General features: G+C 38.1%; 1 protein-coding gene across 1 annotated transcript; it reads right to left on the bottom strand.

Annotated features, from left to right (window-relative positions):
* Positions 1 to 13,772: 13,772 nt before the first annotated feature.
* On the bottom strand, positions 13,773 to 14,745 carry LOC100478703 (olfactory receptor 52N2). Its single transcript, XM_002930587.4, is given in 2 exon segments — positions 13,773 to 14,249; positions 14,251 to 14,745. Coding segments are annotated over 2 exon segments (972 nt in total).
* Positions 14,746 to 19,003: the final 4,258 nt, after the last annotated feature.

The following is a 19,003-nucleotide window of genomic DNA, read 5'->3' as shown; positions in this document are numbered from 1 at the left end:
TCCTTCTCTGTCTACATCTATATCTATTTTTTTTTCGTGGACAGTGTAACAATGTATGACATTGAAGAAAGCAAAAATCACATTTTGTGACCCTGAAGAACATGAATGGACATGATCGAAGTTCGGGTAACACATGTGGTTTAATCATGAGATGGAAGAATTAGCATCCTCACGTTCAGTTACAGTGGGTAGTGACAATCATCGCTGGGTTAGGAAAGAACAATGAGGCATAGCACTTTTTAAATATGGTCACAATTATTCTACTATGAACAATATGCATCCTCAATATTTAAATTGAGAGATACAAAATGCTGCCTATAATCAGTAATTTCCCCTTCCACATTTATTTCCTCTTCCCTTACAGAACCCCAAACTCCTCACTATCCTCCACCTACAAGCAGAAATGAGATGAGGAACAGAGCGGACTGTAAAAACAGCAATACTTTAAAAAATTCCAATATACATAGGGGGCAGGGATTTGCTGATTTCTGAGAATAGAATAAAGCTTTTCTGAAAATGGGACAAAGAGTTAGGATTAAAGAAATGTAGCATCTGACCTTCATTTGGAATTGATTGATCTCTGTAGGGGAGGGAATTTTCCCTTTCCCCTCTAGGTTCTTTGGCTGGTCTAATAATTACATTAACATGGAACAGATTAAGAGGAGGAAAGCAAATTTAATTGCCTATGTATGGGGTCCCAGTGATTAAGAGGAGGAAAACAAATTTAATTGCCTATGTATGGGGTCCCAGTGATATGAGACCCACTGAGAAAGCAGTTGAGGCTTATATACAGTCCTGGGATAAGGAGAAGGGGGTAGCAGTTTGGACAAAGGGGGTGAAGACAGTTCACAGGAGATGGGAAGAGTCAGTGTTCGGTAAACAAAAGTTGGCCATACCATGCCAAATCTTTCCTACGTTAAAAAAAAAAAAGTTATCTTTGGAGAGTTCTCTTTTGGTACTGGTCCTCTAATTTCTCTTAGGCAGTTAAGGGGAGGTTAAAAGCTCTTCGTAAGTCTCTTAGGCCTTCATTGTCTTCAGGAACTCAACAGCGTGCCAAAGAGGCATTTCTGATGTGGCCTGCCCTCAACCCCATCATCTCTAATATAATAAAATGCAAAAGGCAGGGGCGCCTGGGTGGCTCAGTCAGTTAAGCATCTGCCTTTGGTTCAGGTCATCATTCCAGGGTCCTGGGATCAAGCCCCACATCAGGCTCTCTGCTCAGTGGGAGCCTGCTTCTCCCTCTCCCTGCCCCTCCCCCAGCTTGTACTCTCTCTCTGTCAAATAAATAAATAAAATTTTAAAAAAACCTTTAAAAAATGCAAAAGGCTGATATCAAGATGCAAGTCTGTTAGGATTCTATAAGTGCCTTCCAAGAGATAAATATGCTCAATTAAAACTGCAAGCTGAAGAATTAATATCAGTATTTGAGAGTTCCTATCTATGTGAAAAAGAATGTTTTTTAAGTTTTACTCAAATTCCGGTTTGTTAATATGCAGTGTAATACTAGTTTCAGCTGTATAATTTAGTGATTCAGCACTTACATACTCCTTAATCCCCATCACCCATTTAATTCACCCTTCCACCCACTTCTTCTCTGATGATGACCAGTTTATTCTCTATAGTTAAGAGTCTGTTTCTTGGTTTGCCTCTTTTCCCCCCATGATTGTTTTATAGATCAGCATTAACAGATGAACATTTGCAATCAGTTTTGATGATAGGAAACAGTGTCACACACACAAAAAAGGATTCTCTTCTCTCACTGATATACTCGTGTTGCCAACAAAATGTACTAAATAATAATTACTATATTTTTAATTTTGTGGTTAAAAATATAGAAATTTATTTTCTTTTTTGTAAAATTATATAATATGCTTAGTTTTGCCTCTTGGCTTGCAAAATTTTAATTAATTACTGTTTTGGCATTGTTGCCCACCCCTGGTTTGGAGAATTATGTAGAAAAAAAATTCCTTCTAATTTTGGAAATCTTATACTTCATTTTCTTTCTCCAGATGCCAGTCTAGTATCAGCTTTAATTTTGTCCTTTCAAAAATAATCTATACTTCCTTTTTTTTTTTACTGATTAATAATTTTGAATTTTATATGTGAATTTTTTTTCAAATCAGCTTAAGTTAATAGTTACCTAAGTTATATCCAGTCTTTACTAAAACAAAAATTAGGCAATGAATAGCTTAGAATGAAAATTCATCTAAATTCAGGAGGTAAGGTCTTAAAGAGAAAATGAAAACTCACTGACCTCACAGCCTTATCATGGAGAAGAACAGTAAGCCTTTAGTAAGCCGTGTACATGGGTAAAACTCTGTTTTATTCACTGATTTGTCTTGCTGCCTGTAACAAGTCATCTAGTAGGTATTCAACATATATTTGTAGGCTGGGTGAACAAATGAACGAATGACTGAATGAATGGGTGACTAAATTCAAGTTCACAAAATATATATTGCCTTAATCGTAAAGTGAAAGGAGCTTGAAAGTAAGAGTATAAAGAGGAGGAATGCATCATTGCATAATTGGTGAGGAGATAAAATAGGCTACCTAGGGGATCTTGAGGCATGTAGTCACACATTATTTGGTACTCCAATAGAAGACCTAGGAACTCTCTTACTCGTCTGTTTCCTCAGTTGTAGAGTTTTAGTGTGAGTTTATTATGAGTGTGACTTTTTAATCTAGTCCGTCCTCCATTTTCAGTATAGCAAGGCTGTTATGTACACATTTCTATGAAATTCTCTTTCTTTGTGATCAGAAGTCAAACCCAACATCTGTTCAGAGTTTAATTCTGGTGAGGTATAATTGAAACTAGCAGCAGTATCTGTGGAGACAAAAGAAAGGAAGGTAGCAATGATGAATAATAGTTCCCTGGCCCAGATAGGCAATGGTGGGCACAGGTGGATTGATCACCTATGCTTTCAACATTAGGAGCTTTCTAGATTCTAGGAATCCAGGATCCACTATCCTCTGTCAATCTGGTAATAAAGAGCCACAGTGAGAGGCAAATGAGCATTTATTTGGGATCAAAGAATTGCAATTCAAGGAGCATAAAATCAGGTGGAAACCCAAATACTGTCTCACTTGTAGGGCAAAAGCAAGAGATTTTTATGAGGAAAAGAGAGGGGGCAATTACATGAGCTGAAGAAAAGGGAAGAAAGTTTCCATGACTGTTTTAATAGGCTAAACTATTCTGGGTTATACATTGATAGACTGCTGGTTTTATCCCCCGAAAGTCTGCAACTATTACTCTTGTGATGAGGATGTCTGTTCTGTTGCTGACTTCTCAAGCAATTGCTTAAAACAATTGCCACTTTACCCAGTCCAGAGGCTTTGGCCCAGTTCAAACCAAGGCAGGTAAGGTAGTTTCTGTGCAGTGCCCACTCCGGCTTTAATTAATTAATTAACTAATTAATTAATTTTACGTAAATTCAATTAGCCAACATAAAATGGCTCCAGTCATGCCAATTTTCCATACCTCTTAGAAGGAAATTTGAAGGGAAGTCGCAGCACAGGGATAAAGGATCTTCTAAAGGGACTTCAAATAGACAAATGGAGGGACGCTGGCAGCAGTGTGATCCCGAGAGATGCCACGAGCCACGGCTAAGATAGGTGCTGTTGTTCATGGAAGACCCTGAACTCAGGTAGCCAAGAGCTAAACCTCCACCTTTTAAAATCTCAGTGGAATAAGATGGAGCTTTTGAGGCAGAAATGGAGGGATTTAGCGTCTGCAGCAAAAGTACAGTAAGAGGCATCATTTGAATCTCCTCCATGGAGGGGGGTGCCTGCTCTGGTACAACTTTTTACTTTACATGACGGGCATAATTTTTAGGGGATACTCTAGTTACCTGTGTAGTCTTCTCCTGCCACTAACCAAGAATTAAACCCATAATGAACTTTCTACTTTGTTAAATGAGGCAGATAATACTCAGACTTTAAGTACTCCATTTTTTAAAAACCCTTTCCCCAATGTTTATAACAGAAGCACTGCTAAGCAAGATATTCCATAATTCCTTCCCACTACCACCCGCCCTGTAAGGTCACATTTCACTTGTGTGGCCCAGGACAGCTTCAAAGTATACAATAAACTAACCTCACTTCATGACACCCTAAACTTAGGTGGAAGGACAAATTAATAGGAAGAGAAAGAGATCAAAATGATCTTGTCCATTATACCTCCTACTAAAAGCCACCCTTTTTTTAGTCTGATGTCTATATTCTGCCTTCTATTTTTATGTAAAATAAAATATAAATAAATATATAAATAAATATATAAATAAAATATAAATAAAATAATATAAAGATTTATTTATTCATTTAGTATGTTTTTCCCAAGAAAGTGGTAGAAAATATACTCAACATTACAAACAATTGAATCTGAAGAGTCATTGCTTTGAGTGATTGTGTCCAAAATTTCCTGGCAGGACAATAGATTGGACTGGCTTACTGTATTCCATGGAATCCAGAGGAAAGCTTATACAATTATACTGAAGTCCTTCACGCATCACAAAGAGAGGAATCTCTGTTATCTTGTTAAGTAGTGAGGAAATTCATACAAAGCAAGTACCCATTCAGTTTCTCCCTCAAAGCATGAAAAGCCAATGAATTATTTCCATTTGGGTGATGGCATTTGGAATGTGGGAGGGGACATGAAAAAAATAAAGCTTTAATTCATATTACCCAGTGAAAGTCCAAGGTATGTGGAAGGTGAAAGAGTGAAATTTTAAGTAAACATCAAGGTAAGCCAAGAGGAAAGATGGGGCTGAATTTTCATTTTGGAAGAAAAAAATTACCAAATAATCTGAAAATAATAGAACTTTATTTCAGATAGGACATACTACACATTCAAATAAGAAAAGAAATCATACTGATTTTAACTTTTAAAAATGTTTCTTTCAACCTGTCTTTTCTTTTTTCCATGTTTTAGGCCCCCGAAGCTCTTTCCTAGACCACTGAAATATTACACACTTCAAATTGCATTCATTTCCAGTTTTATTCCCTAAGTTTGTAGGGATTATTATTTCAACAATTAGTTATGATTTCAACAATTATTCAACAAAATATTATTATCATTCAACAATTATTTGTTGAAATTGAACAAATCCAATCTATATAGTTTGATATATGATCTCCTTAAATATTTAGCTGATTCCTAACTCTTAATGGCTACTGTGTTTGATAATTTATCTTTGTCATTGTTCACAACCCTCTGCCCACCTCCCAAATTCCAAGAGAAAGCTAAGGTATCTCTTTTGAACGACACTCCTCTGAATTGGTTTTCCTTTCTGTTGTTGGTAGCCACTATTGACTCTGTTCACTTTTACTATCCCCAGGATGCTGGGAATAGTCTAGTTCAATTTGAGGGAAATCAGGTTTTTGTTGTTGTTGTTATTGTTGCTGTTGTTTAAAATTTATTTATTTATTTTAGAAAGGGAGAGAGCGCATAGGGGAGGGTCAGACGGAGAGGGAGAAAGATTCTCAAGCAGACTCTGCTGAACAGAGCCCAACGCCTGGCTTGATCTCATGACCCTGAGATCACGACCTGAGCCAAAACCAAGATTTGGTCACTTAACTGTGCCACCCGGGGGCCCCAGAGAGGAGATCAGTTTTGAGGGTTGCCTCACACAGATGATCTTCAACCATATATTCAATGAAATACAAGTTGTATTGGTCATCATGGCTTTTGATCATCATGTTTCCACCTGCAGTCTACTTTAGTAAAACCAGATCCGCATAGACAGAATTATGAATTCCATTAGGATGCATCCCTGAGGGTAAAATTATTGGATCGTAGGCTATGTATATCTTTAACTAATACTGTCCAAAGTGGAGCATACCAATTTATATTTTGGACTTCAGAATATAGACATTTCCATTGCTCTATTTTCTTTTCTTTTCTTTTTTTCTTTTCTTTATCTTTTCTTTTCTTTTTTCTTTTCTTTTCAAAGATTTTATTTATTTATTTGATAGAGAGAGAGGCAGTGAGAGAGGGAACACAAGCAGGGGGAGTGGGAGAAGGACCAGAGAAGGGAGCACAATGCAGGGCTCAATCCCACTGAGCGGAGGGCAGACACTTAAGGACTGAGCCACCCAGGAGCCCTACCCATTGCTCTATTTTCTAACTGTCTATACTGAAAGATGTTTCCATTTAGCAAATTGATATATATGTCAAGATGTGTCATTGTCGTTTTAATTTGCATTTCCCGGGTACTAATAAGGTTGAAAATCTTGTTATTTTTTATTAGTCACTTAAATTTCTACTTTTAAGAAGTGTCTGTTAATCAGTGAAGCCTGTTGCAAACAGACCTTGGGGTTATCAGGAAAAATTCAGACTTTAAATGACACATTATAAACCCTACTGCCCTTAGCTTGCCTCTGAATTTAAAAAACTATACACCCATTATCTCCAGAGATAAATATGCAGTATTTCCAGTCCAGCCATAAATTAACCTCATCTTTCAAAACCTGTGTAAAAGCAACAGAATATCTTCTTGATAGTCAGGATTAACCATCCTAACTAGGAAAATACTGTGACATATCCATAATGATTGGGGGGAAATCTTAGATTTTAATTAAGTAGAATCGTGGCTGTATTTTCTAGTAGAAGATTATCTCTCTTGGAAACTAGGACCTCCAACTTGCCAAATTCATAATTAAGCAGATAGGAAAATATACTCTGGGAATACTCAAAAATTTGTTTCCATATAAATTAATGGCAATTGCTTTTTGCTTTATGCCATTTCAGCTTACGAAAGACGGTATAGAAATGCTCTACGTTTGGAAAGCAGTGGAAACCTATATAGACCATCTTGAGCCAAGCAGAAAGGGAGAGGGAGATGAGATCTTAAAGGGGAGGAAGACAATTCACAGGAAGCTGAGAACAGATGCTTAGTAAACAAAGGTTTGCTATAACATGCAGATAAGTCTTTCCCATATAAAAAAATATTTTTGATCATAGCTCTCTTGGTACAGGCCCCCCCATCTAAATTCTTTTAAGATGTTAAGGGGGAGGTAAAAAGCTCTTCCTGAGTCTGCTGGGCCTTGATTGCCTTTAGCTGTAAATAACCCACCAGCGGAAGAGGCAGATTCTGTGGTAACCTTCCTGGAACCCACTCAGTTATGACATGTGATAGTGAGGAAGTTACTCCTACCCTCATCCCTTGGTTACTGGATTTAGAAATTTGACCGGAGAGAATATGGCAACCTAAGTTGTCCTTATTCAAGCATATACCACATGCTATAGGATAGAACCTCTCATTTGGAGGTTTTTTCCCCAGCTGGCAGCTTTCCTTGTCCTGCATAATCTATCCCATTATTTTCTTAGCCCATCTGCTTGGGGTGGTAAAGTATGTAGTAAATTCTATGAATTCCATGGGTGTGATTATAGTGTAACAACTCTTTATTTGAAAAACAAATTATTTGGTGTCACAAAAATGTTGCATGAACCCCCGACCGTAACACAAACCACCGTATTGCAGACAGTAAAGACATATTTGTATCTGACATTCATATCTCCTCACATAAAGAAATACCACTCCTGTTATTACTCCCATCATCATGGAATCCACCAACAATTGGCTGGGCACTTCTCTCAAGGAAATGGTCTCATATAAGAAGTTCAAACACTGGTCTCTGCTTTTGGATGGTTGGACATTCTTCAGAAACTGTTAACAGATCACCCTGGATCAGGGGAATTACATGCATATGAGCATGGAGAAATGTGTAAAAATATTATTCATAATGGCCCAAACCTGAAAGTAACTTTGGTGTCTGTTAACGGTAGAATGGATTAAAAGAAGTGTAGTATTTTCACATAATGTCTAGCAATAGACATGATTGAATCACAGATGTATGCAACAACATGGATTATTCTTATGTTGAGAAATAGAAGCCAGGCACAAAAGAATATATACCGTATGGTCCCATTTATATAAGATAGTTAACTATGTATCAAGCTAAATTATAACGTTTAGGGATGCATGCTGAATGATGAAAGTACACAGAGAAAAGCAAGGATAAATTGGCCAAAAAAAAAGTTAAGATAGTGGTTACTCTTTGAGGGTGTGTGGAGGAAAAGTGGAATTTCCATGACAGTGGCTTTTGGGGGCTGGCAGTGTTTTAGTTCTTGACCTGTGTTGTAGTTGCATGAATGTTGATAATTTATTAAGCTTTGGGCACTGTTTTGCACATGTGTTCTGTTTCACTTATTTTAAATAGTGAGGATTAAAGTAAAACAACAATATAGAAGAAAATATAGGAGAATACTTTTAATAATTTCAGATGAGCAAAATAAAAGTGCTTTTATTTTAATAGTTTCAAATGAGCAAAAAATAATCCTAAATTCACAATAAAACTCAGTAGTCATTAAAGGAAAGATCAGTACATTTGACTCTTTAAAAAAATTCTTGGGGCGCCTGGGTGGCTCAGACAATTAAGCATCTGACTCTTGATTATGGCTCAGGTCATGATCTCAGGGTTGTGAAATTGAGCCCTGTGTGGGGCTTCACACTGGGTGTGGAGACTGCTTAAGATTCTCTCTCCCTCAGCCTTCCCCACCCCCCCCGCCCTGCTCTACTAACTAACTAACTAAATGAATAAATAAATAAATTTCCTTGTGACAAACAGCCATAAACAATGTCCAGAGAGAGACCCAAGGGCACAGAGGGATGTGATCCATATCAAAGGCAAAAGAATAAATACCTAAATAAGTAAACAGCTATAACAAATCATTTTCAAATGCTTAATGAAACAGCAGGTACTATAAATAGGTAGTACACATAAAAATCAATCAGTTATAAGCATTTGGAAGTATGCTTGATTTCATTCAAAATAAGAAAATGTGTAAATTACAAAGATACACTGTTTTACCTCTCCAAATGGCAAATATTTGAAAACTTACTAAAACATTTTTTAATGGACATAGGGAAAAAGTAGATCTCGTACTTTATTCATGAGGGTACAAATTGATATCACCTCTCTGAAGAAAGGGAAGATGCCCTAAGATCCAACATTGCCTCCCAGAAATAATTTTTAAGTTTCCTTTTAAACTTAAATGGAAAAAAACTAGGTTTGTAAAAGCTTATGCTCCCCAACATTGTTTAGATACACTCCAAGTAAAGGAGGGAAATTATCATACAAAGAGGAAAGAAGTTGTATATAAAAAGATATGGGATATAGGAATAACAACATATATTATAAAATGAAAAGGAATGAAGTATTCAGTATGCTACCACTTTGATTTTAAAAAGTCTATATACATGGAAGAATCTGAAAGAACATGTTAAGATCTGATGATAGCGATTGCCTCCGGAGAGGAATGTTAGGTTGTGAGAGATTTTATTTCACTAGACAATGTTTGGCAAATTTGAATATTGAATTTCATGCATATATGACCAATATGTATGAAACTGAAGGAAACCAGAATTTGTAAATTCAAAATATGCCTCTTTGGCATAAAAAATTATTTTGAGCTGAAGGCAATTAAGAAGTTAATGCAGCAAAGTTTCTGATATTTTGCCTGGAGGCAAGAAATAGATTCTTTTAGTGGAAACAGGCTCTTACCAGCCCAGCAAAGGCACCAAAGGAATCTGCAAACCAACCTTGTTACACTGTTATCTTCTTAGTTGCTACTTTACATTGACTTCCCCTCACCCAAACCTCTGTGTCAGTTCTTCCCATCTATTGTTTCTTTGTCTAAAAGATAAAAAAGCTTCCTGCTCTGGTCTTCTTCACTTCATTCTCTTAAGAAGGCTCCCATGTGCATGCAAAAATTCGATAAAATGTACATGCTTTTCTTCTGTTAGTCTCTCTTCGTCAGTTTAATTTTCAGACCAGCCAGGGACCCTAGGAAGAAACGTTTCCATCCCCTACAAAGAAAATATATGATCACTATCTAGAACAAAAATTATAAGTTGGGAGTATGCTTATTGGCATGAAAAATGTTCATAATATGTTATGAAATAAAATGAGAGTTATAAAATTTTACAGTATAACCACATGTTAAAACATGTCAGATACAGATCTTTTTTTCTTTCCTTTTTCTAGTTGGCTTTTTGTCTACTTTCACATGACAATTTAAATGTATCTTTCCCAGCATAGATTTGCCTACTCACCTTTTCTAGATTAAGCCCCTGATGAAATACTTTCATTGCACCTACTATGTGACAGGTAATCACTCTGGAGTTTGAGACACATCAGTAAACAAATAAGATAGATCTATGCTCAGGATACTAAAATCCTGAAGAGCAGAACTGGGGAGGGCATCCAATAAACATTAACGTAACGACTAGGTAAGATGTATTATAAAATAGAGAGGACTAAGTGCTATGAAAAAAATGAGAGCAGGTCAAAGAAAATCAGGAGTACTAGACAGGACTTACAAACATGGTGTTAGGGTGAATATCTTGATTTGAATATCAACAAGAAGTTGATATTTCCATTCATGGTGGGAGAAAGTCCAGAAGTTACAATATAAAGTATTTGTTAAAATTTGTCCTCAGGCCCTTTGTAGTAGTCCTCTGTCAGGGTAAACTAGAAAGAGGCAATAATAGTGTTTGCTCGTGAGACTGTACTATGAGGGACCTTAAAGAATCTAATGTCAAACTTCTGTGCTTTAATAAGCCATTAGAGAAATCCCTTGAAGTGTCGCAGGGTCATCAGGGAGGGGACTTTTCACCATCCCAGTCCTAAAGAATGGTCCAAACCCTTATGTTTTTAATCTCTTAGAGAAACCATGCAGTATATTATAGACGTTATAATCAAAGATTCTGGAACCAAACTGGCTGGGTTTAAATACATGCTTTATCATTTACTGGGTATGTGACTTTCATTTAGTCATTAACTTCTCTGTACCTCAGTTTGCTTGTCTGAAAACTAGGCATAAAATAGCATCATCCTCATAGTTATTTTTAGGATCGAATAAGTATACAATTCTCGGAAAAGTACCTGGAAAATAAATGCTGTGTATGTTTCTTGTTGTCACAATTATTTTCTGAAAAACCATTTTCTGTGGAGGCAAGCAATCGACCCTTTGACAGAAAGTTACTCGGGAAATACACAAGGAATCTGCACTCTGCTGAAATGACTCAAAGGTTGAGAAGCTGGGGTGGAGTGCTGGAGAAGTGAGTAGGAACTGAGAAAATTGAGTTTCTAGGGATGAGAGAAGAAAGGTGGAGGAGGAAGGAGAGGGAGATGGGCTTCAGGGGCAGAGGGTATGCTGGAGATCTGAAGAGTCCAGGCAGGTGACAGATGGGGCTGCAGCTACTTTCAGGTCAAGGGCAATTCTAAGAGATTCTGAGATAATCTGAGAGATTATTTCTCAGAGTCTGAGAGCAGAGGTTGGCATGGCTGTGGTCATGCAGAAACTCACAGACAGGGCACTTCCAGGTACGACCTCTATCTATCTTTCTGAGTCTTTTGTTCCTCCCCCTTTCTCTTTTATCTCCAGTCACCCTAAAACATTTCTAGGCTCAAACTGGCTATGCTTTATTTAGCTTTGATATTCTGCATATATTGTTTCATTTTTAAAAATAATGATCCCCATCCACCCTTTCTCTCTCTCTCTCTCTCTTTAAGATTTTATTTACTTATTTGACAGAGAGAGAGACAGTGAGAGAGGGAACACAAGCAGGGGAAGTGGGAGAGGGAGAAACAGGCTTCCCGTTGAGGGGAGAACCCAATGAGGGGCTCGATCACAGGACCCTGGGATCATGACCTGAGCTGAAGGCAGACACTTAACAACTGAGCCACACAGGTGCCCCATCACCCTTTCTCTTAAAATACTTATACACGTGTCAAGATTCATCTCATCTACTAACTTCTCTATAAAATCTTTACTTACCACCCACAATGGCCATTGATAATCATTTACTTTTCATGAATTTTGTAATAATTTTTGGTACGATGACCCTGTTACCATTTTATAACAGTGATTCTATTGCATTTTATACCTTCTACTAAACTAGAAATTCATTAGTGTGCTTGTATTCACTTCTATTTTTCCGTGCATATCATGGAATCAGTCACATAGAAGGTATCCAGAAAACTTTGTGGGTTAATTTTGGTGACATGTTTGGGAGATGAAATAAAACTGATTTCTACTACCTGTATAACTGGAAAGATTTCTCTTCAAACTATAATGTTCAGGACGAATCAGAGTTGAAACTATAGATTATAATAACAATAATCTCAGCTATAATTTACTAAGTGGTTAGTATGTATCAGAAATTATGCTAAGTTCTTCTTCTTTTTCTTCTTCTTCTTCTTTTTTGCATTAGAGCATTTAATCAGCCAGATAAATCTTTGTGGTATGTTTTCCCCACATTTGATAAAAAGTTTAGAAGCTGAAATTTAAACATTTTTTTGACAGAGAGAGAGAGACAGAGAGCGTGTGAGCACAAACAGAGCCAGCAGCAGGCAGAGGGAGAGGGAGAAGCAGGCTCCCCACTGAGCAAGGCGCCTGATGTGGGGCTCCGTCCCAGGACCCTGGGATTGTGACCTGAGCTGAAGGCAGCCACTTAACCAACTGAGCCGCCCAGGTGCCCTAGAAGCTGAAATTAAGAGCGATGAAATGTCCCGTTAAAGTCTAGTGGCTAGAAAAGAAGGCATAAGATTTAAATCCTGGGACTATCTGGATACAAAACTCATGTTCCCCCAGCACTTTCCTAACTCACATTTTATTCTCTCCACGCTGCATCCATTTGTATCATCTCTCTTCTTTCCTTCATTTATGTCTCCTCTCCTGTGTCCCTGGCCAGAGTCTCGATTCTGAGTACCCTGAGGCCAGGGATTGTCTCAATTCAACTCGGCCTCTCTCTCTCATTAACCTAATACATGACCAATAATATGACCTAAATAAGTATCTCAAAGTGAATGAATGAGAGAAAGAATTATAATACATACTAGTAATTTACGTGTTGGTTTTGTCTGTTTCACTGATAACATCACAATTACATTTTGTAGGTGCGCTTTAAAGATTTATTTACTTATTTGTTTATTTGAGGGAGAGAGCATTCAGGGCAGTGGGCAGAGGGAGAGAGAGAGAGTGAATCTCAAGCAGACTCCACAGTGAGCACAGGGCCTGATGTGGGGCTCAACCTCATGACCCTGAGATCAGGACCTGAGCCAAAACCAAGAGTTGAACGCTCAACTGACTGTGCCACCCAGGCACCCCTGTAGGTACATTTAAAGTGGAGGTCCTAAACTGATGAAATGGGGAAAAAAACAATTCCTAGACATGTCTTAAATAAAATGTAGAGTATTTTTTTAAAAACACATTTAGCCAATAAAATCAGGAGATGTCAGAAAACATCTCAATCTAGCTTGTCTTTAAGCATGCTGCAGGATATCGCAGCACTGGGCCCACATTTTGCATGGCAGTAACGTGCTTGATTTATGTCAATTTGTTCTTTATGGAGAGCACATCCTTGCTTCCCACCACTAGAGTCCCCTCTTCTCATGCACAGTACGTACATCGACACCAGGCCTGCATCCCTCAGCTTATTACCTGCCTGTTCTCACTAGACATAGAAACCTATAAACCCTTTGTAAAACATAAAACCTGTGAGGAATGGGTACATTACTTTTTAGTCTGCATTCTCTTCTTTGGCAGATCTTTACACATTAGAAACATTTTATAATATATACTTACAAAGGCTTCAGAAAAATCTACATATTAGAGGGACTTGTGTGTTTAATATCCTTTTACTCACAGCATTTACAAATGTGTTCTCCGTTCTCTTTAAACGCCCCTCCCCCTAAGCAATATATCTATCTTAGGACGTGTTTGTTTTGGATAAAGACAACCTGTCTCCAAGTAAAAACTTGATCACACCTTCCCGGATCTGCTTGGTCTTGACTCCATAAACAATTGGGTTCATTGTAGGGGGCAGTAGCAGGTAAATGTTGGCTACAATGATGTGCATGTGGTGGAGGATACTGTGTCCCCCAAAACGGTGGGTGAAAAATGTGAAAAAAGCTGGAACATAGGTGATCACAATGGCACAGATATGAGACGTACAGGTGCTGAAGGCCTTGTGACGCGCATCTGCAGATGACAGGCTCACTACCGCCCTCAATATCATAGTGTAAGACACAGAAATACAGCAGATATCAAACACGCTAATAAGGAGAGCAACCATCAGACCATAGATAGCGTTGACCTTGAAATTACCACAGGACACCTTGGCCACAGACATGTGGTCGCAGTAGGTGTGGGGAATGAAGTTGCCCCGGCAATAGGGCAGACGCTTGGGTGAGGAGAGCGAATGGGAGGATGAGCAGTACACCCCGCAGGAAGGTGGCAAGACCGGCCTTGGCGATGACGGGGTTGGTGAGGATGGTGGCATAGCGCAGGGGGTAGCAGATGGCCACATAGCGGTCCAGGGCCATGAGCATGAGCACCCCAGACTCCATCCCAGTCAGCATGTGGACAAAAAACATCTGAGCCAGGCAGGCGTTGAAGTCAATCTCCTTGAGGTTGAACCAGAATATGCACAGCATGTTGGGTACGGTGGTGGTGCACAGGGTGACGTCTGTGAAGGAGAGCAGGGCCAGGAAGTAGTACATGGGCCGGTGCAGGGCCTCCTCATGGCCGATGAGGTAGATGAGCCCACAGTTCCCCAGGACAGCGATGACATACAGGAGGCAGAATGGCAGGGCGATCCAGGGGTGTGCGGCTTCCAGCCCGGGGACACCATTCAAGATGAAGTATCCTGGGGTCAGGCTGGAGCTGTTTTCTCCACACATAATGGCTGACAAGAGGTGGGCATTTTGTGTTCTTTAAAAGTGGTGATTTCCTGGACGAGAAAATAACTCAAAGGTGAGTAGGGGCTTGGAAACCAAGTACAAAAGGGATTTTTTTTTTTTTTCTGAATGAAAAGTGGTAATTAAGTTTCCTTGGAGTCACATTATCCATCATCATATTCCATCTCTGGTTCTTAACCTTGCACATGACGGGGACAAACTGTTTCGTCATTTTATGCCTCGGTTTTCTAAATCTGAAATGAGGATAATAATTGTGCCAACCTCAGAACGTTGTCAGAATTATTCAGTAATACATTTATATAGTGTGGTAAAATTGTGCATAGTATATAGTGAATGCTCAATAAATATTAGCTGTTGTTATTACTATTCCTACCTCACTATAAGGCACCCCATGTGATCTTATTTAATATACATGAATTCAAATGGAACTGTTGAACCTGCTATAATTCAAGTGTCACTGTGCACTTAGGGTGTGAAAGGTAGTATTAGATTTTGAAAAACTTAATTATATTGGGTGATTGAGAATTGAACTTTAGAGACAAACCATGAGAAGCTCTTGACTCTAGAAACAAACTGAGGGTTTTGGAAAGGGATGTGGATGGGGGTATAGGGTAACTGGGTGATGGGCATTAAGGAAGGCACATGATGTGAAGAGCACTGGGTGTTATATGCAACTAATGAATCATTGAACATTACATCAAAAACTAATGATGTATTATATGTTGGCTAATTGAATTTAAATAAAAAAATTAAGTTGCATTCTACACAGAAAAAAAGAGAATTAACCTTTAGAAAACAAACACTTGTTACTGGGGCCTTCAAGAAAGGAAAACATATTCTCTTATCTTGAATTTATATTTTAGGCAGAAAAAAAATGATAAATATCTCTTGTCATTCGAATGATATCCCAGGACATCTTATCCAAATCCTTGCAAGTCTCCTGCTAATTCTGGGTAACTCATCAGTGGCCGTTGGAACATCTGCAGAGAGAATGGTGTGGATAGGAGGCCACTACTGATGTCTACTTCCTTCTCAGGGAACACTGCAGCCATAAGACTGAAAAGATCAGGATACTGAGATAACAAGGGGGAAATAATATTTCATTCTGCGTAACTGGCTTATAAACTAAAACGATTGCCTATCCTGGGAAACTCTCAGGCTCCTCCAAACATCAACACCATATAACTCAGCAATTAATCTACACTCATTAATCACAAATAAGCAAAGAGTGCCAGCTCTTTTTCCCCTTCAGTGTAAGATTTCTGTCTACACTATCCCTCTCAGATGATTTTCCAAGATGCATGTGAATTTTGCTATTGAGTAGGCTATTTTTAAACTTAGAATATAAAAAGGAAGAAAACTAGTTGGATACATCTGACCTCTGAAAATATGAAAACAGAGTCTTATTGTATGTTTATTTATGGAAACATAGGTACTGAGGCTCCATGAGTTTCCAACACTAACTGGATGGACTTGAACACGCTTCAAACCCTTGTACAATTTTCATCACTTGTAAAGGGAAGGTGATAATAGTATAGACTATAGAGGTGTTAGAACAGTTAAATGAGAGTTGATCCTTTTAAGTGTTGCCTGGCATTTAGTAAGTAATCAGTATATGTGATCTATTATAATAATAGATAGTAATTGTCAGATTTTGTGCTAAAACACATATTATTCACTTAACAGGTATTTATTGATTGATATATGTGCCAGGTATCATTCTAGTTTGGGGGGATACATTAGTGAACCAAACAAACAAAATCTGCTCCACTAATGGATTTACTATTTCAATGGTGTTGACTCCTGTATTCAAACTTCTATTAATGCCATGGATACATGTAATTAACCTCATTTTATATATAAAGGAATGTAAGTGCAAAGTAACTCAATAAAAAGTCTAAGTTGACAACACTTAAAAACTGGTAGAGCCAAGATTTAATTTGGTTTGACTTTGAAGTCATGTGTTTAATCCATCTCTATCCATGGTCCTCAATTAGTGACCCTGATCCTGGTCCTGAGGAATTGTTGCTGGGCATAACTAGCTTAAATAATTCATTACAACATTGAAAGAGGAGAAAGCTTGTTCTTAATAGTGTCCCAGGAAGAGAAAGAATAAATGTGTAAATTTACAGAAGATCAGTCTTAGCCAAGGGAGGTATCTTTGCAGAGACACTCTTCCTGTGAGAGAGAAAGAGCCTGTCTGTGAGATAGCTGGATTCCTACTTTTGGACTTGTTCACATAGACACTATAGGGCACTTGCTAAGGGGGTTGCACAAGAAAATTTCTATAGGGAAACCCCTTTCAGGAATTCCTTTCAATGCCTTCTGGGATTCAAGTCTAGTCTTCAGTTACTTTCCACTTGTTCACAAAGATCATTTCCACCAAAAGCAGGTCTGAGTACAGATATCTATTAAGGCAAAAGCTTTTGTGTTCCTCCCATTGGAGCCCATTATTGTCCGAACTTCTCTTTATTGAATGAATTCTGAGGTAGTTTTAAATTTATTTCACAATTAGGGGTAGGCTGTTTTTTCTCTTAGCCCCTAAATAAATGGTCATCTATTCTGATTGGAGTCAAGAAGAAATACTGAGCTTCCTTCCAATCAACCACATCTCAAACACTTGTATTTCTTGTACTACAAGTTTCACATTTGGGGAAAATACAAGTCTTTAGGAATCACCGAAACTCACCTCAGTGTCAGCAAAGACCAGGTTCATAGACATGACTGAGACTCCTGCCTAAGAGTTCTGAAACAACCAGTTTCTCCCCCTACATAGTATCACTGTACCCTCTGAGGATTCTCCAGACTTGAGTGTCTACGCCTGATTGGATCTCCACAGTTGGTGTCTCAGAGGGCTCTGGTTGAAGCAAAGATCCTTTGGGACTTTTGAGATTATTTTATATTGATCAGCTTTTGAAGCAGGAGTGAAACTACAAAATAATAAGTGTATCAAAGTTAAGTGTCTTCCCCCCAATGTGACTAAGAGACCTGATAGTCATAAGAATTATGTGTTCCTTTTTTATTGATTTATAAAATAATGGTCTAAGAACATAATTATAAAATTCCAAAAATATACTAAAAGACCTACAATACTAATCTTCCTCTTAGCTCTGAAATAAACGGTTCATTTCATCACCCTGAGTATGTATGTGTGTGTGTGTGTATATATATATTCAATGCATATAACATATATTACATATATGTTCATGATATATATACGCATACATTTGGAATATACTTTAAATAAAAAACTGTTACAAGAGACAAATAAGGTTATCATACAATGATAAAGGACTCAGTTTATAAACAGGATATAATGGTTGTAAATATATATGCACCCAACATTGGAGCACCTAAATATACTCAGCAAAGATTAACAAACCTAAGGGAGGAAACAGGCAGCAATACAATAATAGTTAAGGAAGTTCAGTACCTCACTTTTAACCATGGGTACATTATCCAAACATAATATCAGTCAGGAAACATTGGACTTGAACTACATTTTAGCCCAAATGGGCTTAGACAAATACAGAACATTCTATCCAACAGCAGCAGAATACACATTTTCCTCAAGCACCCATGAAACATGTTCTGGGATAGATCATATATTAGGCCACAAAACAAGGCTTAATGAACTTAAGAGGGGCACCTGGGTGGCTCAGTCAGTTAAGCATCTGCCTTTGGCTCAGGTCATGATCCCAGGGTCCTGGGATCCTGGGTCCCTGCTCAGTGGGGACCCTGCTTCTCTCTCTGCCCCTCCCCCTGCTCGTGCTCCCTCTCTCTCTCAAATAAATAAACAAAATCTTAAACAAACTTAAGAAAATTGAAATCATATCAAGTATCTTTTCTGAGCACAATGGTATGAAACTAGTTATCAGTATCAGGAGGAAAGCTGGACAATTCACAAACATGTAGAAATTAAACAATAACTCATGAACAGCAGTGGGTCAAAAACGAAGCCAAAACATGCCTGGAAACAAACAAAAGTATAAACACAAATTATCAAAACTCGCTTGATACAGAAAAAAACAGTTCTAAGAGGAGATTTTATGGCGATAAATCCCTCCATTAAGAAAAAAGAAAGAATTTTTTTTTTAAGATTTTTATTTTATTTATTTGACAGAGAGGGAGACAGCAAAAGAAGGAACACAAACAGGGGGAGTGGGAGAGGGAGAAGCAGGCTTTCTGCTGAGCAGGGAGCCTGACACAGGACTGGATGCTTAATGACTGAGCCACCCAG

The sequence above is a fragment of the Ailuropoda melanoleuca genome, chromosome 8, assembly GCF_002007445.2.
Source record: "Ailuropoda melanoleuca isolate Jingjing chromosome 8, ASM200744v2, whole genome shotgun sequence".
Taxonomy (NCBI): domain Eukaryota; kingdom Metazoa; phylum Chordata; class Mammalia; order Carnivora; family Ursidae; genus Ailuropoda; species Ailuropoda melanoleuca.
This window is presented reverse-complemented; position numbering and strand designations above follow the sequence as displayed.